The 26,682-nt window shown below is 34.4% G+C and overlaps 1 protein-coding gene across 5 annotated transcripts in view; it reads right to left on the reverse strand.

Moving 5' to 3' along the window:
- Positions 1–25,460, reverse strand: part of LOC140752103 (carbohydrate sulfotransferase 11) — a 102,802-nt gene extending 77,342 nt beyond the window's left edge. Inside the window, exons 1-3 of one of the 5 annotated variants that reach the window (XM_073086273.1) lie at positions 25,228–25,460; positions 5,220–5,497; positions 4,529–4,606 (exon numbers count right to left, since the gene is read on the reverse strand). In XM_073086273.1, the coding sequence (XP_072942374.1) occupies positions 4,529–4,606; positions 5,220–5,372 (231 nt within the window). In that variant the 5' untranslated portion in view covers positions 5,373–5,497; positions 25,228–25,460. Of the gene's footprint in view, positions 1–4,528; positions 4,607–5,219; positions 5,498–25,136 lie in introns of all 5 variants that reach the window. The other 4 variants (XM_073086272.1, XM_073086274.1, XM_073086275.1 and 1 more) reach the window with 4 other exon arrangements.
- Between the last annotated feature and the right edge of the window lie 1,222 nt (positions 25,461–26,682).

The following is a 26,682-nucleotide window of genomic DNA, read 5'->3' on the forward strand; positions in this document are numbered from 1 at the left end:
TATTAGAAGCTTACATAATTAAATAATGCTAAGGAAACAAAGACTACGTGTTATGTAAATAATATACCTACTTTTGAGAATACCGAATAATAATTAACACATAAACCTGTTTATTTTGGTACTAAAGTATAAGATTTTTTTTATATATTTATACCGAACGATAAGGCAGACGGGCTACCTGGTGGAAAGCAATCACCGTCGCCTTTGGACATATAAAACACCCGAGGAGTCGCTAATGCATCGCCGGCTTCGGAGGAGAACTCTTTTTGCACCCCTCTTGAAGAGCCCAATGTCATAGTCCTAAGCGAATACTTCACGAGGAAGTTCATTCCACATTTTGCACGTTCGCGGCAAAAATTACCGTTCAAATCGGACCGTGGGAAGATATCGCCTGTTTACATAATGACTAACTAATAATATAGTCGTCAAAAACAAATGTTATGTAAATTTGTAATTAATTTCAAAATAATGTCGATCTAATATATTCTAATCTCCTTTGTGTGCCTATTTTGCCTGTTTTATATTGTTTTTAATATGTAATATTAAATTAACTAATATTTATAATAACCGACCACAATTTAATACTAATTATCCTCTATTATTCACCACCTTATATTATTTCCTAATTCCTTGTTTTGATCAAGTCGTCAACCCATTATTGTCCCACAGCTGGGCACGGGCTTTTCAGACTGAGAGGAGTTTGGGTCATGGCCCACAGTGCTGCCCAAGTGCAAATTGTTAGACTTCACGCACCTTTGAGACATCTTTCTTTAAATAACTCTCAAGCGTGCAGATTTCCTCACGACGTGTGCCTTCACTGTTATACTCGTATCAAATAATAAGTAATTTTTAAAACGTACATAACTTTGGAAAATTAAAGGTACGTACTTGGACTTCGAACCTTGGACCCCTCGATTGAAATATCGAGTTTATCCATGTTACCAATGCGTGTAGGTGCATAAAACAAGTTTGAATATTTTTAAAATGCTTCGATTACATAAAAGAGATTGCACATTAGCATAACTTTGTATTTTATTGACTACTCGACTCAATAATAGATCTTTGATACGTAAAATGTAAACAAATCACAGACCTGCATTGTACCTAACAGGTATGTGATATATTTTTTTGATACAAATAGTTACAATTAAAATATAACTGGACAGCTTCATCAACAATTGCAATATACCTGCTAAGTTTGTTGTTCACGGACTTAGAGTTAGATTAAACAAATTTGGATGAAACTTAAGGCTTAAAAATAACGATCGAGGTACATAAGTAAGTAATGTACGAGTATCAATAACACTAGTCCCTGTATGAAAAAAAAACAATAAATTGGAAAGTAAATAATATCACATTAAAATTGCATAACTTATACAAATATATGTTTTACTGATAAATTTGTAAAACGGTGTGACACGCATAATGTAAATACAAGGAACAAACTTAACCTTTCTACACATGTTACTCGTCTCCACAAAATAAGTAATTCTTTTGTGGGTCAATGTATACGTTTTTATAATAAACTGCCCATCAAAATCAGAAATTTGTCAATTAATAAATTTAAAGTTATTATCAAAAGCACACTTAGTCGTAAAGCTTATTATAAAATTTCTGATTATATTAATGATAAAACAGCTTGGGACTGATCAATAACATAATTATTAGTTAATTAAGAAAATGTCAAAGTGTAGCGTATCTTGCTGAACAAACTTCTTTTTTTTTAGATAAATGTAAAGCAAGATACTGGAGCTAATGCTTTATTAATTATATGTAAAAATGGCATTTAAAAAAAAAAAATTAAAAAGAGAATAATTATTTTTAAAATTAAAAAAGACAAACCCACTGAGTTTCTTACCGGATCTTCTCAGTAGAGGTCGCGTTCCGATCCGGTAGTAGTTTAAGAAAATATTGTAACTGACAATTTGTAAGTGCCGCCGTTGGCCTATACAAAATAAATATATTTCATTTCATTTCATTTCATTTCACTCAATAATCTTATATTTTACTTAAAATAAAAAAAATCACACATACACCCAACCAACATAAAAATTACCCAACCGACACCACAACTAAAAGGGACATAATTTTATGAACCTTTATATCAATAAGCAATTTACCTTTACCATATAAAAGTCACCACAACTTACTACGTAACAAACCCAGCTTCAGTTGTCATGTGTACTTGATCATACTGATGGGGATGTAAATATCATCTAAAGAGGATTGCTCCTACATGAACGATCGAATAACCAACCGATTGATCGATTGAATGACCGATCGATCGATCAATTGATCCTTTGATGACAGTAGACCTTTTTCGCAAGAGCTCTGTATAGTGTTCCCAAACATCGGCGAGAGGAAACCGTAGCATAGGCTCTCTCGTCGTCCATAAAATTTAAGTGTAGAAAACAGGCGACGATGTGTTGCTACTTTACAGAGCTAAGTTGGAAGTTGGCACGCCTCAATAAGTATGTCAGCCAAACCGCACCCTTCAAACACGAACAAAAGCTTGGACGTTCACATAGAAAAGTTATAAGTTGGCGCTGCCGTCAAACCATGACAAGAAGTCTTATTAACTGTAGATAAAACTTATTTTTTTCTTGATGGAGTTCATTAATTATTAATAATCAATCTATTCAATGTTTGTTTACCAAAGATCGAGATTTGACAATATTTAATGGGCAAAAAAGTTAAATGTCAATCTTTGGCAGGCAAATCATTAGATAGATTGAATATTAACAACCGACGAAAATCTGTTAATAAGCTTCAGTACCTCTCCTTAACTTAGAAAAATACCCATATTCCCTGTTGATCTAACAATATTTACGCAAGACACACAATCACAAGTTTAGTGCTTACTAACTACATACACAATACACATACACCCAGCGACGTCATCCATTTGTGACGTTGTATTCGTTCGTTGCGGATCGTGCACAGTCGTCTTTAGACCTTTGTTAGTGTCGCATACATATCACAGTACAAATGCATCGAATGTCCCGAATAGATACCGATTAACGCCGATATTTCAAATACCTTATCGTATTGGATTAAGTTGATAAAGATTGAATGGGGATCCTGTTATCGGCCCTTGAAATTGATATTGTAATGAATAGCGTGTCAACTTTATTTATATTGGTAAAACCAATTTATTTATTGCCTGCCGATAGGGAAGCAAGATTTGGTTTTCATTTCGATTCTAAATTCGAAGGCCAACTGTTAACAGTAGTAGATTTCGGTCCCCTTAGTTGAGTCTACTAATTTACACTGGTATTTCAATCTACACTACATCTTTACTAAGTTATCATGGAGCACTCTTATACTAAAGCCACACGTTCGATGAGAGTCGAGAGAAGTACCAAACGAAGGGAGGACAAAGGGAAGTGTGGCTGCGCCATGCTGTCTGTCTTGCCGCTCGTTCTACCCGGCGATCCATATTTAGTTTAATGAATAAATTATGAATATGGCGAGTTAGAGAGTGTGTGGCAGCTACGGCAATTTGCGGCGCTACAAAGAGGATAGTGTGGCCACAGTATAAGTAATAGACCCTTATATTGTGGTGTAGCTATAGAGTTAGGTCCCTCTAAAGGTAAAAATTGTCCGTTCCAGAATAAAAGTTCTGGACCTATACGAACTTTCTAACCTATACTTATCGATATAGAATCGGCCTGACCCTTAAAAAAAGGTATTATGATCAGAACTACCATGTTAATCGTTTTTTCTTCATATCTCATAAGATAACTAAGGGACTGAATTAAGATTAGGCTGATGGAGCATCTTCTTGCGAAATTATTTACCTACAATAGTCACCAACACGTAAGCAAGGTAATTACTATAAAATATGACCCTTGTAGACAAGGCTTGTAGTTGACTATTTCCATTTTAGCTTGCATATCTAAATAATTAACAGCGTGTAGTATGGAGTATTCGATGTACCTTCTATGCATATTGTACGTGTGATCGTATCTTTAGGAGCTGTTCAAACTTACGCGTAATTACACGCGACATTGTCGACTCTATAGCTTTTTTCTTACGTTTTATACATTGATGCGAAACTAATAGATTTAAGTACGAGTAATATTATTGCTAATATAGGATCTCATAACTTTTTTTGTCATGAATATTATTTTAAGCTAAAACAATGTATGTAGGTAGTAGTGAATGAGTAAACACTTAAGAAATGCAGACGAATTAAAAAAGAAACATTATATTTACAGTTACAATGTAAAATCAATTAAAAAAACATGGAATATTGAATCTAGCGAAGTTCTATCTTAGAAACAAAACGCACTTAGAAACATCATTGCACAATAAAGGGTTTATGACGAATATTTGCTTAGAGTTTTACCCGTCCGGCAATAAGAGATAATATTTAAGATATAGAAAGAAAGCTATTAAGTCTCCGCTTGTCGCAGCAAAATCGCGTAATTTCGAACAGTACCTTATTGTTACTGGTTATTAAGCGCAGTGCAAGTGTTAGGCGTCGGGTTAGGTACATTAACATCGATTATTTCTGTTTGGTTACCTGGGTCCTTAAATTAGTGGGTGTAGTTATCGTGTATGCGGGCGCATAATATGTCCCGTTTATTTTATAGAACTCGCTCTGAAAAGAAGAAATTTTGACCTCAATGTACTTACAAGTTCGTTACACCAATTTTATTCACAGTTTAGAATTAACGCCATAAATAGTCACGTAATACATATTTTAAAGATGTTTCTTATTCAAAGCTGTCTTAAATATGTAGAAGTCATATAGGTATACATCTTAACCAAACGATGCAAAAAATAAATAAATTAGTAAACGTATTTTATTTTAACCGTTCGTTATATTTTTCAATTTCAAATATTTAAAGTGTTGTTTGATCGTTTGATTTTAATATTCTTAATGATCAATTTTATATGAAAGGTCAATGAAATGAATTGTGAATATTCTATGGAATTGGCTAAAAATCTATATGAAATTATAATAAAACTGTAATATTTTTTTTATTTACTTAATATAAATCCTACAATATATTATTTGTGATGCTACACATAGTTTTCTGTACGGAACACAATCATAATAATAATAAGAAATAAGAAATTGTCAAAATGTATTTTTTTTAGAAAGTAGAAAAAATAGAGCTACGTGTGTACCGGGCCTTAAGGACACTTGATGCAATAAGGGCACACGCAAGGTAAAACAACCATAACAATTACTCAATAAGACCACTTACCTCTTGATAGAACACCCGTTTGGAGTTGTAAGTGAAGTTGTACTGCTGGTCCGCTACCATCAGGAGGATGGTGAACGGCAGCAGGAACGCCGCCGCCGCAAGGAACGCCACACACCGTCCAAGTCTTATCATACTGACGTTTCTTCGACCCATGTTCACACTACACTTGTCACACACTATGAAAGTAAACTTAGTTTCACACACATATTGCCAATGTTACTTGTTATTAGAAACACGTCTATGTGAGTTATTTGCATAGGAAAATGCCACACTTATACCTGTAATCGTTATCTTTGATAAGAAAAAATACGTTTCATGAACGAGATTAACGTATCTAACCGATATAATCTAATCATGCTGTTTTAAATTTTTCTCCTACATCTTGATCATTTTAATCTTTATCTCACTAATAAATACTACCTATAACTGAAATTTCAATTTGAATTGCATGTTTATTAGGTACTTTGTACCCAAAACAATTTCGTGATATTTTGTAGTCCGTGATCTGCAATGGGACATAGTGTAGTGAATGTAGGCTCTTGTGTATAAAAAAGGTGTCTTGTTGGATTTATATCTTTATTATAACTAACTTAATATTACTCTAACACTACATCACAATATAATACTTTATATCCCGGCAAAATGTATGGAATTATTTACGATGTTTCATTATTTGGATCTATATGCATAGCATCTGACCTATTTAAGTTTAATACCACATTGTGTATAAAGTTATATCAATTTATCGACTTCTCGAAGTTTCCGAATACAAATACTATTATTTCTACACATAGGTACATTATTTTATACATACAGATTTAATTACTGTAAATAATTCAATTAGAAATAACTTTCAAATTCAGTGTGTAGTAGTCTGACTTGCTTATGTTGTAAACTCTCCGTCTCTACCTACCCTATCTCTATTTTATGTTACCCGCATTGTTAATTGACGTATCGGTAGGGTATTGTATATAGGGCGATAGGAATATGTACCTACATATAACCGATGCGACGTTAAACGTCGTCGATTATTTTTCATGTTATTATATCTCTTTTTATATTTTAGTGCTGGGTTTGAGTTTTTTATAAAATGGGAAGAAAGACTCAAGTTAAGACTTATAGAAGTTTTGACACGATGTTTTCGATTACCGTTAAAGAAAGATATTGACGAACGGTTGTAGAAACATGTATGGTACCATTTCAGTGGTACAGACTGTTTTGTTGTTCTGATGACCGTAGGCGGCAGTTAGATTGTCGTTTGTTTTAAATTTTATAAAACACGTTTTTTATAATATACAAGTAAGAAACGAACATGCAGTCCACCTCATGGTGAGTAGCTATGTCGTCTAAGAAAAACTACGCCAGTCGCCTATCCTATATCTTTCTAAGTATCTCACTAAGCACATCCGTCAAACTGAACAGAGCAGTGCTACTACAATAAGGTATAAAGAAAACTTTGTTTTCCTATAACAGAAAAGTATGCCTAAGATACGAACCGCGGAAAATCATAATACTAGGCTATCACGTTGTACAACTTCCTTAAAACGCTTTATGCCCCACGAATTACAAATGCAAACACAAAATAGAGGCCTGTTATGAGCGATATTAGTGGCTATGTAGTGAGGTCATACATTGTAATGAGAGGAAAACAAATACGAGGTCGAAATCATGAAATATACCCTCATTACCTCTCCCATAGTTACCGTTACGCAAATATTTGGTTAAGGCATTTTGATTGCTCTAGGATATTATCCCGTGAGCGCTTAATGGGTATAACTTGTATCAATAAAGATTAAATCAAAATTTGCGATTTGGTATTTTAACTAACTTATTACGAATTATTTAAAAAAAATATATAATATAACATCGTGATGGCGTCCCGTAATATTTACCTGTAAATCGACTACTCTTACTTTATGTCACGATGTGAGATATACTTAACGTCTTATATTCGAAATTAGTAATTAAATGTTTCATAGGTTTAAACTGAGGCTTTAGGCTACCTACACAAAGCATTTGTCAATATTTTACTGGCTTTAACAAAATAATTATATCTACCTACCAAATAAAGGTCCGTTCGAATAAGAAAATGATTCAAAAAAGGATGACTAACGGTAAAAAGTTAAATGAGAAATTCTTAAACGACCTAAAAAGAAATCGATTTAATATTTCATGCGATTACCTACGCTCCGAGGGAAAATGGGTTCTCGCAATTGTAGCAAATTAAAATTAACGGAAAAAGCTACGGAAAATGGAAATGTATAAGGTTGATTAAAATTTATTTGACCTTATCAAATGAGTTTATCGAACTTCTTTATATGCCTGCATATTTTATTAATCACATCTGTGCATGGTAGCAGTAATATAACGCTTTTATATTAATTAATATATTTAAGGGCAAACTCACCATTAACTTAATCTTTAAATAAAGCAAGCAATAAGACATCTCTGATGCATTACCTATAATAAATAAAAGAATGATTGGAAAAAAGAAAAAAAATTACGTGTTCGGTTGAAGGACCTCCGTCAGGAACGAACTTCCTTAAGCTTCACTGCAAATTGCAATATTGAGACAGAATAAATCATACGTAGGATTTAAAGTTCAAAAACATTAAATATAAATAAGTTTATCAAAATTTCGATCGGCCGCGCACGATGCGTACTTTTGCATCTTGCTACTCACACACACTCGCATGTACCAAATATAAAAAAGTGATAGAGAGAAAGCCGCATGACGGGACATAACGCTTTTTCCTTACGTGACAATTTCTACCATTATGACATCTACCGAAATAAATTTGTTCTAAAAATCAATGTAAAGACTGCAGAACGTGTTAAATAATCACACATGCACACATACAAACGCTCGCAAAACATTACTAGCATTAGCAGCGGCTAAAAAGAGTTTTAATCTCAACGCTATAAATAGAAACCGTTAAAATACTTTATTCGTAAAAGAAAACTGCAAAACCAGCTGACAAGAAAGCGTATCTTTAATATTTAACCGATTATGGTCCTCGCGGAGAAAATTGGTTTGCGAAATTGTAGCAATCTAGCCGAGATGACCTCCGCATTCTTACGAACCCGCCTCTAGATTGCCTTTGAGAATGTTGCATAATAGATAAATAGTCTCCTCACTGCGCAGGCTCTTTATACGATTTATTAACATACCTCTGTTAAAATGAATTTTATATTGTTAAGGTTTTTTAACACGAAGGTTTGTTTACGGAGTTGTTTTACGCAATTGCGCAATCCATGTATTTTCGACTGTGAAGGTGGACTTTTAACCGGGTGTAGATGGCCAAATCCGAAATTAATTCGTATTTGGGTATAGTATAATATGTATAAGGAAAAATTATCTCTAAATAATTACTATTTTTCTTTACTTTGTCATTTCTCAGAATTTGATTCATCTAAGATGTATTTTTTTTTCAAAAAAATAAACTCATTTCATTATATTTGTCTATTAATACCCGATTGAAAAATTCACTTACTACTTATTTATACAGAACGTACCAAAAATAACGCCGGATAATCAAATGCATTTGTAAGGCTTTATTTACGTGGCCAATACAGCCACAGTATAAAGAGTTATAGAGCTAGTAATAGAGAGCCACAAATAAGAAGAGAGTACCGGCAATGATACCCGGACAGAAAAACGCTTGACGTTATCATATCCCTAATTATTTTTAATTTATGTTCTTGTGTTTATGTACCTGTTCGTATCCTAAAATTGTGAGTGTAGAAAACGTTTTGAAGGTGGTAGAACTCTTTGTGGTTCGACTCCGGCGGCACCACCGCTACACCTATTTCTGCCTTATAACAGCAGTGTTAGGCGCTGCTGTGTTCCGGTTTGAAGGGTGTGGTAAGTGAGACAGACTTTTCCGAGGCGTTCCAGCTTAGGCCTCAGGGGTAGCGGCGCATCTGTGGCCGACCTCAGGTGGGAATATCTAATCCCATCTGGGGTTGATTACGGATGTCCATGGGCGGCAATAGCCACTTACCATCAGGTGGACTGCATGCTCGTCTGCTATTCCTATATTATAAAAAAAAAAACATTCTCATATTGAACATCATTTTATACGTTTGTATGTGTGGTGAAATTTTACGCTCGCTTGCACATATTGCGACTAGCGTTCGGCATTCAATTTTATTACTAACATGTCATATTTCTGCCACAAAGGCATCTCGTTACAAGGTTCTCGAAATAAAGTTGATAAATAGGTGTCTAATTGTCAACATCAACAAAAGTGTCTAATTATGACCATCATATTTTTTAGCGCAGCGTTAAATTTATCAGATTACTGTTTTATGGCTACTTGGGTATTCGTTAGTGAAATACAATCTCTTTAAGCGGAATAGCGACAGATATTTATAATTTTGCTGTGGAAAGAGGGCAACTTTAATCTTGTTACACTAATCATATTTTCAACTAGGTTTGCAGCAAGAAATGTCAGAACTACCAGTATGTCACGACGTTTCTGAAATATCAGTCTGAACTTAATACTTTTCCTCAGCTTGTTAAAGTATATGTTTATTTATATAATCAATGTTTACTTAAATTTGTTAAGCATGCATTTTATTTGTTTAAAACTACATACACAGTACACACTCACAAAATTTGATTGTTTATAAACAATAATATAAAAATATCAATTTTAGTTACACAGTTATTGGATGAATTTAGCAATATGTAAAGGACAGACGGACAGACATACATTTAAATAGAAAAAAGATTTGAAGACTTAAACAGGTTCAGTGACACCAGGTGCCGTAAATAGTTTATGGCAACTTTTGACACATTTGGCACCACAGCGTGACTCGCTGACCGCCAAGTGCCGCGAAGTACTCCGAAGTCCGAATTACTCTTTGGTCCAATTAAATTTACGATGACCGCTTCGGGGCGATACGTTACAAATACGCCGATGACTCATAATAACATTACGTGTGTTACGTGAACTGTAACAATGAGGTACGTTCTGTACTAACTTTGTTTGCGGTTTTGTCCGTGCGTTTAAACACTGTCCCTGGCAATACACTTTTTTAGAAAGAAGAAAGAAAATAAAGAAAAATAATTTATTCGGTAAAATGGACAATACCTATGGACCTACAATATGGACCTACAATATAATAAAAATAACAAAAATATTATAACACTTTTAAATCGAAAAGGTTTCATTCTTTAATGTTTCAGGGAACCGTAGTCACGTGAACGTTGGTATTCTGTGGTGTGTGTTATTAGGGATAAATAAATAACATACTTAAGATTAAAAATCTAAAAGTCATAAAGTGATTTTTGATTAAAAAATACGTATATTTCAGTTAACGTTTTATATAATCAATAAACTTATTGAAATTTGAATATCTGGTCAATGGATAAAAAGGCCGATCCCTACTACAATATAACGTTACTTCCCTTTTGTGATTAGGCTATCACAAAGTTTATCCCTGTAGTACCGGGATCAGAATAGGGCTACGGTATCCCCTGCCTGTCGTAGGAGGCGACTAAAAGGGGGCTTCCGGGGTTGCGGGCGGCAAGAGTGGGAGCTCGAACCGTCGAGCAAGCGACCCCGGAAAGGACGGCGGTATGTGTGGTCGCATACCGTCGTAAACACCAGATGGGGCAACACGTTCAGAGGACTCCGGTTGCGTTTCGTTGGAGATCACGGAGTCCTCTTCGCAGCGGTGATGATGGCCACCGGGGGGTTTTACCCCTTGTCGCTCCCACGACATTCGGTACCTTTTGAAGGTCTCCCCCTCGTCAAAAAAAAAGGCTTTCACAAAGTTGTAGCCCCCAATCCTTGCTTCGTCTAGTCATAATGCTTATCTTTGGAGAATAACAAAGCAGCAATAGACGTAAGTTAACTAAACGCATCATAACCGTTACGAATTTTTAAGCAAGGTTTATTAGGCGCGCTTAACTATTCTTTTATTTGGTCACAGAAGCTTAGTCACGCAAAAATGTCTTATCCTATTAACTTTATGGTCAGAAGCGTGTGAACTAACATTTAACTTATAATTTTATGTTTCTCGTGTCATTGACCCTTGTTTATGTAGTTTTGAAGATTAGCGTGCAAGATAAGCGATTGTTTACTTACATTGAATCACATGCCGAATTAAGATGTTATCTCATTGTTATATGATGTGCCAGAAATTAAAAAACAAAACACGAGTGATCTGAAAAGTGGTAGAGTTCCGTATCCAAAGTTTATAAATGCCCTAATGAACTCCGTATCTCGCAGGGTTCTATCACTCTCTCGGACACAATATATTTTATGTAATCTTAAACCGCAATAAATAGACACTTGATTTTTTTTACAAAGTGTGTACTATGCATAGTATAATGACAAATGCTGAAGATAAAGGAATCCATGTATGGACAAGAAATATATAGATACTCATATTAAATTTTCACTGTGTGTATGTAAGTACGAGTATATAGCCGCTATGAAAACAAAACTAAACATTTATATGTAATTTGTTGGCACGGAACCCTCTGTATGCGATTTCAACTCACACTTGGCCAATTATTAATTATTGAGGCAAACAAGCCGACAGGCCATCTGATGATAAGTGGCAACCGCTCATGGACATCTTTAATCAACCCCAAACAGGATTAAAGTTGACTCAATTTAATTGTGAATGCTGTTTCGTTTAATTTCGTTTATTAGATAGGGACAGAAAGAGGACAAACACTAAACACCATCTCGAATACGTCTGGATGATTCAGCTAACGTTTATTGGGAAACTATTTGACCTTCAAATTTTTTGTGCCTATCAATCTTCTAAACGCGAGTGTTGAAATACAAATACTATTTTTAAAGGAATATGTCAAAATATATTTGTTACAGCAATTCGAATATCGTTGTTAATGTTGAGTGAATGTGTTTACGTGAATTTGGAAGTAATCCAAGGGTCTGTCTTTGGAATAGATACCCATTGTTATATTTGTAACAAAACTTTACAATTGATATTCTTATTTCTTCTCTAGACTTTAGTTGAAATAAAATGTGCTTTAATAATATGCTATATATTATAATAATAAATTAAAGTGTGTTCAACGACCGTTTCTCTCTTTATTAAAACAATTACACATTTTTTGAGAAGTCAAAATCCAGAAAAAAGTACTGAAGTATGCGAAAGAATGCGTGAGGTGCCTATGAATAATTTTAGTATAGTCCCCGTTGACACATACGTGCTAATATATTTACATTTATATATAGGTAAAGCTTATTAGGCCTTAAACCGTGTATTAAAAAAAAACTACTAATAATATTATCACAAAAAACGGCATTTTTGTAGTAAAGTCCGCCATTAAAGCTATTTCATTGCCAGACATGTTTTAGACATGACCTTTGAGAAAACGATAAAAATAGAATGAAAATAAATGTTGAACTTTTTATCTTGTAATAGAAAAATCATCATGACTTTATTTTGTTATGAAAACTTTTAATGACAATAATTATGTTAAGAAAAAATACTCTTTTGCATACTCTTATAATAAGTCGATCACGTGAGAGCCGAACATGTAGGAGGGTTCCGTACGACCGTGAAATATTTAAAACTATATTATAATATTCAAATAACTTATATGGGAACCCCAATTAATTTTCCCTTTTTTATATTTAGTATTTGCTGTAATAACAACCTTAGTAATACATACTATGTCAAAATAAGCGTCCATCTATTACGGTTCAAAAGATAGAGCCCTGTGACGACGAACAGGGTCCGTTTTTACATATTGTATACGGAACCCTAACAATGTAAGATCTGTGAAATGTCTAAGAACTAATTAAGAAAATTTATTTCCCGCTGTGGAGATAAGTCTTAATGAAGGCATTTCATTAAGAGTACTATATTAAATTTCTTGTATCTTAAACTCTTATTTTAAAGTAAAAAGCAAACTTATCTCGAATGCGGAGGGTTTTCCAGTATATGTATTTATGTGTATCTCATTATTTGGCACGCTGAACAGCAAATGGCTTGACGAATTTTAACATATGAAGTTTATTTTTAAACAATCGGGTTTTTGTTTTATAATAATTAATTATGTCATTTTCTACTAAATCTTTATATTAAGGGCTACTTACTATCTTATCTAGATTCTACCTATATCTTTACCCGAGAATCCAAAAGACGTTTTATTAGTAGACAGATAAGTAATAAGTAGAAATAAAAATAGTTATGATTGCACTAATTTCCACTTCAATGCATAGACATAGTCCGCGTCAAACTGCTAGTCCACTCTGAAGTTGTTGCGAGAAGATGTAGTCATACAATTTGCTATGGCGACGCGATTCATTTCTATATTCAGAGCGGACTAGCAGTTTTACGCGGATACCTATTATATTCCTCAGTCAGTTAAACGTGAAAAAATACAACGGGAATCATATAGTACCCAGTGAACTGATTATTATTAGCTTTACAGTAAATGATGACGAAGAAAAACAAATAGGCAAGGTTATTATTCATGCGTGAAACTCTACGTAGAGTTAATCTGTGACGTAATCTGTGACTATCAGTTTACATTAGGATATTCAAGTCTTTGATAAGTAAAATAGAAAGATACTTCACTGCCTTGAAATTAGATGAAGCCACAAAAGCCTATTTTTTGAATTCTTGACAAATAAAAAACATTTTTAGAAAAAATGTACGTATAAATAACAAATAATACGTAATTTACGTAATAAATGAACCCTATGTGGTTCGACTCCGGCGGCACCACCGCCAGACCTATTTCTACCTAATAACAGCAGTGTTAGGCGCTGCTGTGTTCCGGTTTGAAGGGTGTGGTAAGGGAGACATACTTTTCCGAGGCGTTTCAGCTTAGTCCTCAGGGGTAGCGGCACATCTGTGGCCGACCTCAGGTAGGAATATCTAATCCTATCTGGGGTTGATTACAGATGTCCATGGGCGGCAGTAGCCACTTACCGTCAAGTGGACTGCATGCTCGTCTGCTACTCCTAGATTATAAAAAAAAATAAGTATTTCAAACATTTTAGGGACATTTTAGCACGTGACGTGGCAAAACTTTATTTACACAACAATTTCAATTCTCAAGACTGGTTACACTTTCTTGTTAGGAGTGATCTATCTATGTATTTTACTCATCTAAGATTCAAGTATATAAACGATGTGCGATATCGCTAGATAATTGAAGAATGTAATTAAAATTTCACCCAGCTTTAAACGGCTTATGATGTTATCAGGTATAATAAGTATGTAATCTATCATTGAAGAAGATATTTGAGTAATGTAATCTAGTGATTTAATGACTAGTGATGTCATTTAGATATCATCTTTCACTTTTCTACTCTACTAAAACCTGTTATTTATAATCAATCTATCTAATGTTTTACGTACCGCAGATTGAAATTTTAACCTTGGCAATCCGTTTATTAACTATAACCGCTGTTTATTCATTAACTAAATTAATGATTATATACTTTTAATGAAAACTTAACAAAAACATATATCTTTGATAAAAAAAAAATTGTAATCATTGGTAGTAACTTTGGAGATTGGTACTAAACGATATAGTTGGTAATTTTAGAAATGTCATTTAAAATAAAGACATAAAGAACACCTCCTCCATTATTGTATCAACAAATTTAACCATCGTAATATTTGCAATGACTTCACTATTACGAATTAGATTCATCGACTTGATTTCTATACCATTTTATCACCCAATCAGCCGGAAATATAATACTAAACTTAATGTAAACTATAACTATGTAACAGTCGTAAGGCATTACAGCTGTTAACATTTAAAACCATTATTGTCCCACTGCTGGATTTCAATTAGAATCATTTATTCCTAGTCTACCACGCAAACCAAATGCGAATTGATACTTCACACACCTTTAACAACATTTTCTACAATACTCTTAGGCATACAAATGGTTTCCTCACGATGTTTACCTTCACTATAAGAGTATATGTTTATGAGAAAAGTAATATTTCTCTCTACGGAGATAAGCGCCGTTCCTTCATTTCCGATGCGTTCCACTCAAGTAAGTAGGTCGACTAGGAACTATCTTGTATCTTCCCTCTCACTTAGAATTTTTGCTTACTCTGATATTTTAGTATAGGGGTTGGCATTACTATTACCATAAATATATAAGAGATACTCTACTCCGTTGGCTATTGAGTAGCTCCAGCTAATTTTTAGGGTTCCGTACCCAAAGGGTAAAAACGGTACCCTATTACTAATACTCCACGGTCTGTCTGTCTGTCCCTCTATTACAGAGCTCTATCTCCTAAACCGTAATAGATACTTGATTTTTTACAGAGTATGTTTAACGGTAGCATACATACATATTATGTATAACTATAACAACAAATACTAAAAAAATACATTTTTTATGCTATGAAAACGCTCAGAAGGAATTCCAGAAATACAATACATTCTTCCATAATCATCAACATTTACATTAATACATCTTTATCCACTATTTTATCATATCTCCATTATATAAGACATTGCAAATATCAGCTATAAAATATACTTCACGCAATTTTAAGATTTCCGCACGGATTATAAAAAAATGTCTATTACTGTCATCTGTGTTCAAGTTGACGAGTCAAGGTTATCAAATAAAATAATAAGGAATGTAAAATAATACTTTATTCAATTATATCCATATTTTTCTATTGACAGTCAACAACTCAGTTGCCTGGAGACTTGATATCCAACAAAGGTGTTATTAATTTTCGTTACGGAATTTCTCGATTCGGTCGCCGCGCTCAAAGCCCGCGATAAAAGCTATGCAATAGCTTAAAAACTGAAGACAAATGGGGTTCCGTACAAGAAACCAAGAAAGAAGTAATTAGGAGTTATAGAAGTATAACTCTTATGACAACAAATACTAAAAATAAATAATAAAAGAAAATTCGATATCGAACTCTTCGTGTGCGAGTTTGATTAGTACTTGGCCAATTATATAAGGCAGATGAAACCGGGCGTAAAGCTAGTTAATATTATGAAGTGCCCAGATATATAAACAAACAATTCTATTTTGAGATTAATACTTATTTCAGTCAAACTGCGGTAACCTTCACCTTGTTTGAGTTAGAATTCCAGCGAGATCGCAGCGTGACCTTCTTAGCCCTAAGAATCTTAAATGGACCGGTTTGACGATTGACTAAGTTATGTCATAATGTGGACTCGAATAAACAAATTATTGTGTAACTTGGATTTGTATGTAGTTGCGTGATTCTGAATAAGGTATAATACTTGTATAAGTTAACCTTTTGTACCGATATGATAGGTTTTTTATAATATAGGATTAGCAGACGAGCATGCAGCACCTGATGGTAAGTGGCTACTGCCGCACATGGACATCCGTGATCAACGCTATATAGGTTTAGATATTCCTACCTGAGGTCGGCCACAGATGCTCCGCTACCCCTGAGGACTGAGTTAGAACATCTCGGATAAGTATGTCTCCCTTGCCACACCCTTCAAACTAGAACACAGCGGCGCTTAACACTGCTGTTATAAGGTGGCGGTGGTGCCGCCGGAGTTAAACCATAAAGGGTTCTACCTTCAAAAGGTAAGAAATAAATGTCAAACACATATGTAATTTCAGTACAACAGAAGATCTTGTTACCAAAGTGTGGAACCGCGTGGCGGAGCCTTCACCATAACGGTCTGACGCGCAATGATCCCGGGTTCGATCCCCGGGCAGATAGATAAATGATGAATTTAGGTTTCCGATTTACAAAAGATACCGAATTAATAATTGTAGATATAAATATATCAGCAGCTAGCGTGAAAATAAATAGTTAAAAACATAACTCTTCCTTGACAGTCTGGTAAAAAGTAGAAGACTTATTTTTTTCTTGAAAATATATTATTTTATATTTATAAAAAATCTAAGATATTCGTGAGTTGTTAACAAACTCGACAGTTTTGATCATTAGCTGACGATTAGCAAGAGTCATTACGACGGATGAGCTAATTAACAAATTAGGTCATAAGAGAAATTTGTTTCCGAACGTTGCCCTACAGGCTAATGGATTCGTTTCTGCTATGTAAAAAAATCAGAGATATTTTTTGAATTCCCTGTAACGAGTTATAGACAAATACACAAACACCCAGACCCACAAGAGAAAACTAAACTCGTCATTTAGGTATTTGTTTGACCGGGGATCGAACCCTGATCCTCTGCGCATTAATCGGCGCGTGAGTCATCAAATTAAAGTAGAAGGTGTGAGGGTCTTTAAAAATCTACATATTTTGTTTTTGATTATCTCAATTAATACATTTTTCATGCATATTTTCTACATAAAATAGTTTACACATAGTTAACAATTTACACTTAACAAAAATACCCATTATACATGCCTAGATTTTTCTTTTAGATGTATGCCTAACCGAGGTTAGAACCTGAATACGTGGCTGATTCTTAAAGTGACCAACGCAAACAAGACACGTCATTATCAGGTCAAAATGAACGTGAACTCAATAATTTGGAATTTGAACACAAAAGTGGGACTTTCTTTGAGTCGCGTACTCATTTCATTGTTCCCACATACTTGTACAGTCAACACCAAAAGTGGATGAGCTGCTCCTTTGCAAAACTCCTAAATATCGATATATACCTAAGTTACTCGACAAATATAACACAAAAATTGCAATAACCTTGTAACGTGTCACAATTACCTAAACTCAAAATTATCAATAATTGTGTAAAAAAAACTAGATTATGCGTTACAAAATTTCAAAGAATAGTATTTTATTAGACGTCTGTTTATTTTGCTACGACATTAGGGATTAAAAATCTGGATTTGGGCATCGACTTTTGATGCTGACTGTACACACTTACAGTTAAACAAATTATACGGTATTAAGTGGCGGGTATCTTACATGCAAATTTGTTATTTTTTAAGAAAATGTAGCGAAGGAGTATGTAGTGCACATGATTTAAAATACTAAGAAGTAAGTTGGGAGGTGTGGTTGGAACATCAAATTGAACATTAGAATATTTCGATTACCATGTTTTATTACTTTTAAACACAGTAATAAAACATTTTTAGTAATCAGTTATTTTACATACATAACATTTCTTTAAATAACTACAGTCAACGTGTATTTTAATTAATTGATTTATTAATTTTTATTTTAATCTTAAAATAACTAATTAAGACACTGTTGCGTTTCGGAATATTTTTAAAACAATTAAGTAATGTTCTATGATATAGGCTATGCTTTGTACAGAAGGCAGTGTTCACTTGCATTGCACCGAACATTATATTTTTATTATAATATAGGAGTAACAGACGAGCATGCAGTCCACCTGATGGTAAGGGGCTACTGCCGCCCATGGACATCTGTAATCAACCCCAGATAGTATTAGATATTCCTACCTGAGGTCGGCCACAGATGCGCCGCTAGCCCTGAGGACTAAGCTGGAACGCCTCGGAAGTCTGTCTCCCTTACCACACCCTCCAAACCGGAACACAGCAGCGCCTAACACTGCTGTTATTAGGTAGAAATAGGTGTGGTGGTGGTGCCGCTGCAGTCGAACCACAAAGGTTTCTACCACCTTCAATTTACCAATTCAAAATTATTAAATTTATAGAATTAATCAAACGATACAGGTCGAAATTGGCTCAATAAAGATTTTTATTATTATTATTAATGTATAATGTACAATAAAAGGTGTTTTAGTTTATCACTAAGCGCGTAAATTCATTAATTACGCAAAAAGTCTTATTTAATTGACAAGCCGTAGTGAGATGCAACATTAAGGCTTTCGTGAGAAAACCTGTCCAGCGGCGTACAGGGAGTTGACACTTTTTCTACAAATACCTATTTGATTCAAGGTCTACTTATGTTCTTTACTCCTAAAAGTAAACACGGATGTTGTCACACCGGTCTGATTTCCTCACTGGACTAGTGCCACAATTTTCTAACACCTGATTTCGAATGGTAGAGTCCGCGCCAAACTAGTCTAGTCCGCTCTGAATATAGAAATGAGTCGCGTCGCTATAGCAAATTGTATGACTACACCTGCTCGCAACAACTTCAGAGCGGACCAGCAGTTTGGTGCGGACTATAACGTCATTATGTTATAGCTCAGTGCTTGAGAGTCGGCCTCTACAAGTGTGCAAAGTGCAATTTATGTACGAGATGAGTTATATGCGGATTAGAACGAAATTAGTACTTATATAGTGGCGAAGGAAAATGTCGTGAGGAAATCTAAAATCCTTAAAAAGAGTTCAAGAGGGTGCGTGAAGTCTACCAATTGCCAAAGTCAATGTGGCAGAGCCACAGTATCTCACTCTGAGAGGAGTCCACCTGATGATAAGTGGTCACGGAAGTCAATGGATATTTGTGACCAGCTCCATATGGAATAAGGATAACTGAAGCTGATCACCGATGCCTTTCCCACTCTTGAGGACTAAGACGGTCGCCTTATAATAATAATAATAATAATAATTTAATTATTTATTTATAGTAACAACAATAATTTAATTATTTATTATAGTAGTTAACAAGACTCATTTACAGTTTTGATACTTTTTATAATTTTTAATATAAAAAGCTGCAATGAGAAATATACCTACAGTCTACTCTATTGCTTATCCGCTTCAGGATGCTGTTGGAGCTATCCCAGACACGGTACATCAGGGAGCTGTATCTTTTTCGCATTATGGTATAAAAACAGTTTACATGAGCTTCTGCAAACATCTCAGATGCACTACAGTACCTTGGTAGTCCTATCAGCATCCTGAAACCATTGTTATATTAAACTGGAAGAGCATTGTAAGATTTTTGGCTGTTATTGGTCCAAAGGCTGCTCCCGGAATATAAAAAGACGGAATAAGCGTTAAATAATGTAATTTTAACTTTATATATAAGTCAGCTGGCAGTAAAAACTACATTACGCGAAATAAAACATTTGCACAAATTTTGTAGCAAACTAATTTTCACGTACCGTAGTCCATCGAAATACCACCTCATCAATTCGTGGCAGGCTTGTCAGTTTGTTAATTTTATGTGGCGTTCCGAGATAAACAATTGATAAACAAAATAATATCCGCGTTAAAACCCGTGAGATACATATCTTTTTTATATTAACTGACGTAAGTGTTATAAATATAAAAAGGGTGCCGAAAGGTTATCCAAAAATATTTTATAGGTACATATTATTTGTACGACTTCGAATTCTATTTTTGTTAATTTTAATTAATTTAGTGTTATTCAAATATATACATGTTTAAACATATTTTTCATTATAATTAATAAACAATGAAGATAAAAATAGCAAAACCCTATATTTATGCTCAATCAGGTATGTGTATACTTGTATTTATTGCATTAATATCGCAAGAGGTTAATTATTTATAATGAACACATTATTACATACATTATTTACTGAATTAAACTTTAACCTTATCGTCAAATCCTACAAAGTCTATGTGTACAAAGCAAGAAGAAATATCGATATAACATACAAACGGAAAATCTCTACCTGCAATTCTATGTTGACCTATTTCAAACGCTACATTTCAACGGGTAACTGTACCTGTTGTAAAACACAAGAGGGAAACATTTGCATAACTAGAAACTGTAACGTGCAGTCAAGACTCTACATCGACGCAGTCTAGTAAATTAAGTACTAGAAAATGGACTTGTGAAAATGTTATAACAATTTTACTGTTACGTCATATGTTTTCCTACCCGTCATTATATGGTGTATACTTTCCTTTTACTCAATTCCGGTTTTGTAAGTAATACGCTTTAGTAAAAGGCTTAATAAAATAATACTTAGAGATTTAACTTTCGTATTCGCGAAGTATAAAATGTCACTTTAATAAAGTCATGTAATTAATGTATTAATCATGATAATTGAATTAATTTCAAGTTTGGGTTTAAAGTTTTTTTAAGATTCACAATTTATTCGTTTCTGTAAGTTGTTCTAGAGAATCTTTAAGACACAATTATTCACAATTACATTTACAGATTTCCGATATTCTGTATGTTACGTATTTTTAAATTTTCTCATAATTATTATACGGACATATTAGTGGAACTGCAATTAATCCTCAGCCCTCCGCTATTTTGCATTTCTCACATTTCACTCCAGGCTTTCCCAAGTTATGGGAAACCATGCTCAGCAGTGGGATACAAGCATGGTATACAAGTCGAAATATCAGCGTGAAATTTTTGACTTTATATTTCATGGTGTTTCTGCTTATGGTTTGTGATGTTACAATTCACTACTCTGACATAGTTTTTAATCGATCTTATAGTATCAGTAGAGATAATGTCACGTGGAAGTAGGTATGATAATAATATGATATCATAAAATATTTTGCTGCTGACGAATATGATGCGACCATCTTATACCTCCTTAATCTTGACAATTATAAAAGTTACATGAAATAATAATTTAGCACTTTTTCCGTTTTAATGCTTTAAACAATGGAATCAATTCGAAAATAAGGTTTTTTATTCATTGCTCTACATAATTGAAGGTGGTAGAACCCATTGTGGTTCGACTCCGGCGGCACCACCGCCACACCTATTTCTGCCTCATAACAGGCGTGTTAAGCGCTGCTGTGTTTTGATTTGAATGGTGTGGTAAGGGAGACACACTTATCCGAGGCGTTCCACCTTAGTCCTCAAAGGTAGCGGCGTATCTGTGAACTTCCTCAGGAAGGAATATCAAATCCTATCAAGGGTTGATAATGGATGTCCATGGGCGACAATAACCACTTACTATTACGTAGACAGCGTGCTCGTCTGCTACTAAAAAATATATATGTTCCATTACTCCTGCATATGAGGCATATTAGAATATTCATATTCCGATTACATTCTTCAGAATTGTATTTGGGTGCAATAGATGGGTGCCTATCAAAATTCTAAGCACACTCTACCCTGAATGTTTGCAAGGTGTTATGTAGGTATGTTTTATATGTAAATATTTGAGCATGATTCCAAAGGTAGCTACGGGGCATTAGAAGTCACTGGTTGACCTCGCCGGTAAGCAATTCACTGTATACGCAAAGTATAATGACTTATTTGCAATAATAATTGATTTTACTTCCATTATTATTAACCATTTTTGTAGTTTTTACTACAAATAGGTACACATGGGCTATTTTAGGAGTGGTTTAAAAATATATAACAACAATATAATTACAAAAAATAAAATTATTAATTTCAATTATTAATTATTAACTTATTCGGATAACTGTTATCATTTCATGTTTATAACAGCTCCACTGGCTACTGCTGCACATGGACATCATCATCATCAACCCATTATCGTCCCACTACTGGGCACCGGTCTCCCCTCATAATGAGAAGGATTAGGTCATAGTTCACCGCGCTGGCCAAGTGCGTATTGGTAGACTTCACATACCTTTGAGAGATTTTTTTAGAAATCTCTCAGGTATGCAGGTTTTCCTCACGATGTTTTCCTTCACCGTTTAGCAAGTGATAATTAATTTGTAATACGCACATAATTTTGAAAAATCAGAGGTGCGTGCCTGGAATTTGAACGACGGACCCCTCGATCGAAAGGCCGATATTCTTAGCCACTAGGCTATCACTGCTTTTTTTTGTGTTGCACATGGACATAATAATAATCATTAATTAGCGAATTTTGTCTGATACAAAAACCTCTGTGTCAGATTCGCTGAACTTTTGTGATTACGAGAGATAAATCATTTATATTTTAGTATTCTTATTTTATAAGCAACGTTATCGTCGCGAAATACGTTACATAACAATCCTAACTAATATTATAAATGCGAAAGTCAATTTGTTTGTTGCTACGCTTTTACGCCCTAACTATTTTTTTATAATATAGTAGTAGCAGACGAACATGCAGTCCGAGATTATAAATGGCAACTGCCGCCCATGGACATCTGCAATCAACCTCAGATAGGATTACATATTCTTACCTGAGGCCACAAATTTGCCCGCTACTCTCGAGGACCAAGCTGGAGCGCCTCAGAAAAGTATGTCTCCCTTACCACACCGTTCAAATCACAGCACGCTTAACACTGCTGTTATTAGGCAGAAATAGGTGTGGCGGTGGTGCCACCGGAGTGGAACCACAAAGAGCTCCCCCCTTAAAACTACCATATCAGGCATATACCTCTAATATTAATATTATTTCAATAATATCAGGTATTACTTTCGGTTCAACGATTGAGCTTCCATTTAAATTTTCCATTAAAGCTTTCTTATGTAGAGTTCCATTCGATATAATTTCTGTGCCGTATCGAAATGAATTAAAAAGTCAAAGAAACGTAACCCGATAAAAGGTTTCGTCACGCGATTCCATCATTCGTTTGTATTGTATACACACAGCACCCACACAACCATTAGTGGCTCTTCTCGAGCCTTTGGTAGGTATCAATGTTGACTAATGAAATCGAAAATATTTCATGGTCACCACACCGGCAATGTGTCATGCTGCCGATTCCAGATTTTCAGTGGGACAGAAACTAAAATCTCCAAATATCCATTTCCTGAATAAGAAAAATGCAAATAACATAAAAAGATGAGTCATGAGAAAAAGGAGGCCCGTATCCAGCAGTGAGACAGTTATGTGAAGACAACATTGTCAAATTTAGATTTTTGGTAGTAAAACAATGATAGATTGATAATTAATAACGGCCGAGATATGTGTCAGAGATCGTTTTCCAAGGTGTTACATGTCAGGCTGATCGTAAATTTGCTTTTGTGTAAAATTGTTAATGGGATTTACGACACGAATCCTACTCATAAGTTATAGTACTGCGAAGAAAATAATGATTAAGAGAAGTCACCAACATCAATGTCAGAGTTAATGTTAAGGTAACTAATGTTAAGCTAACTAAATTGGTCCATACTTAAACAATTTAACATTTTTCAGCGTCACTTCAGCTAATCCGCATTAAAGCAAAAGGATTAATCCCTGAGCCTGCTCCAGATGTGGGGAAACTGAAGCAGTGGTAGGGGAAATATGTACAAAATGACATATACTTTTGGTTTTGTGTCATTTTTTTGGCAGTTCACAGCACATCCATGCCTTACATCAATCATTTTTGGTCTTTAAATTAACCTAATAAACAGATTTAGCAAAAATTCTACAGAAAATAGAGCAAAAAATATTTAATTGAGATTAATCGTAATTCATTTTGTCCTATATAAAAAGAATAGAGATAACTTGGATGTACGTTTTTGATTAAAGAGTTCAATTTGAAACTGATAATGCGTTCGACGCATTGGATTTTATTGTAGGCATTCGCCAAGCACTAGGTGTCTAATATATTTTGCTATGCATACATTGACATGGATAATTTTGAGATGCAATCTAGCTAAGGATGTTGAAAATATACTTAGTGTTAATATTATACGGAGTTACAACCTTATTAAAACAGGTAGAGTTATAAAACATAATTTGAATTATAATATTTACATAATACCTGTTTTGAGCTTAATTAAACCTATACCTAAAACCTGTTAGCACGAGAACCTAAATTCAAAATACAAAATAAAGAACAATTTTAAAGGTTACAAACTACTAGATTTTTAACGAAAACAACCAGATATTTGTCATGTTATAGCTTCGTATATCTAAAAACGAATGTGTCAGTCTATATTATATATATTCAGTATATATTATATATTATGGTATGAACATATCATAGTATGGTATACATCAGAATAGATACATAGATGTCATAACAATAAAGACATGCTGCGCGAAACACGATTATTTATTTGTTTATCAATTTCACGCCGCGTTTATTAATAAATATTACGTTGTATCCTATTAGAGGCTTAAATCCTTAAAAAGTGAGTATATTCGTCGAAATATAGAAACGTACTTTTTCATTGATAGCCACCAAATGTTATGTTACGTAGTTACAAAACCAAGGAGTGTCATCAGCTTAACTTACGGAATACTTATGAGTCGATTCTTTAATATATGCCAATGAAATCACTATTTATTTACACAATTCGTCTCAAAAGCTTGAGAAATTCGCATACTCTTTGCAATATAAACAGTGGGATGTGATAATAATGCACTGAATTTCACTGGTAGTATTACAGCTTAATCTTGTATTTAAGGTGAAAAATAACTGAGTATCACCAAAAACTGTTTATGTTTTGTTTTTCAATAAAAGCTCCGGTAACGATTGGATATCGGAGATAGCGAGTCGCGACCGGCGTGGCGTACCGACATCCGCGCACGGCAGAAGGCGCGCCGACACTGGCCTCAGGCCCTCTCCGTATCGACCTCCGACATGACAATGAATGGAGGGCCAGCACCGCAGTCAGCTGCTGCAAGCTCGCTACTGCACTGCAGCTTTATTTTTGGCATAGCACCCCGTTACAGATGAAAGTCGCAGCGAAATGAGAATAATGCCAAACGATTTGGGCTTGTGACATGAAAACTGTACCATTGACCCGGTTCAATATTTCCGACGCTGATGACAGTGATGACTCGACATCATACATACAAGCACTGGAATTTTTATGCCGTATTTCCATCAAATTGAATACGCATGCGTCGCATTGCACCACAATTGAAACATAACAGATGGGTTGACCTTGTTCTTGCATTAATTGTCTACTCAAATATTAATAGATTATTATTTAGAGGACACAGGTCTAAATTGAAGGATATTTTTATGAATGTGCCATTTTTAGGGACTCCATAATAAAATTACTTAATAGTCTTTTTACAATGTCGAGTCAATTGCAAGTAATTTGAATCACTTATTTATAAGCACCTCATTTTAAAATAATCGTAGTTGAAAATATTTTTGCGTTGACCTATTTCTAATGTCTCTAAAATTTAAATAAAAAGTAGTACACCTATATGCGATAGGAACCAAAACCACCGACTAGAATGCGCTCACTGGCTAGGTTCCAATTTAACAATCCCATGTGAAAACTTTTAAATTTCAAGATATATAAAAGCATATATACGTGTATATTGTGCACTACATTTGTAGAAGTATGTACTTTGAAAAAAAACAGACTAGTACAGTCAGAAGGAAAAAATTAACAGACCAAAAATTAAGTTAAACTTTACAATAGAGTGTAAAAAAGTCATTAAACCGGTTGATGTAAACGACGAAGTTATCCGCGAACAAGCATAAAAAATATTTACCTATACGGTAGAATTGAGAAACCTCCTCCTTTTTTGAAGTCTGTTAAAAATTACAGATAAATATGACTCCGTAACATAACATAGAAGTTAGTAGAATGAGTATGGTTAGACTGGGGCGGCACTACCGCTACCCAGCTCTAGTATGAAACAGTTCTTGCGATTTGGTTGCTTACATACATCTTGCTGTCTTACATACGACGACCATGTTAGTTCTCAGGAGTGGCAAAGTATCTGTTGACGGCTTCAGATAGAACTCGAGTTCTATATGGAATTCGTTACAGATGTCAATGGCAGTGGCTATTTACACTTCCATGAGATACACTATA

This window comes from Epargyreus clarus, unplaced genomic scaffold (genome assembly GCF_041222505.1).
Source record: "Epargyreus clarus isolate Ecla_fem2 unplaced genomic scaffold, WU_Ecla_fem_2.2 ptg000024l, whole genome shotgun sequence".
Lineage (NCBI taxonomy): Eukaryota > Metazoa > Arthropoda > Insecta > Lepidoptera > Hesperiidae > Epargyreus > Epargyreus clarus.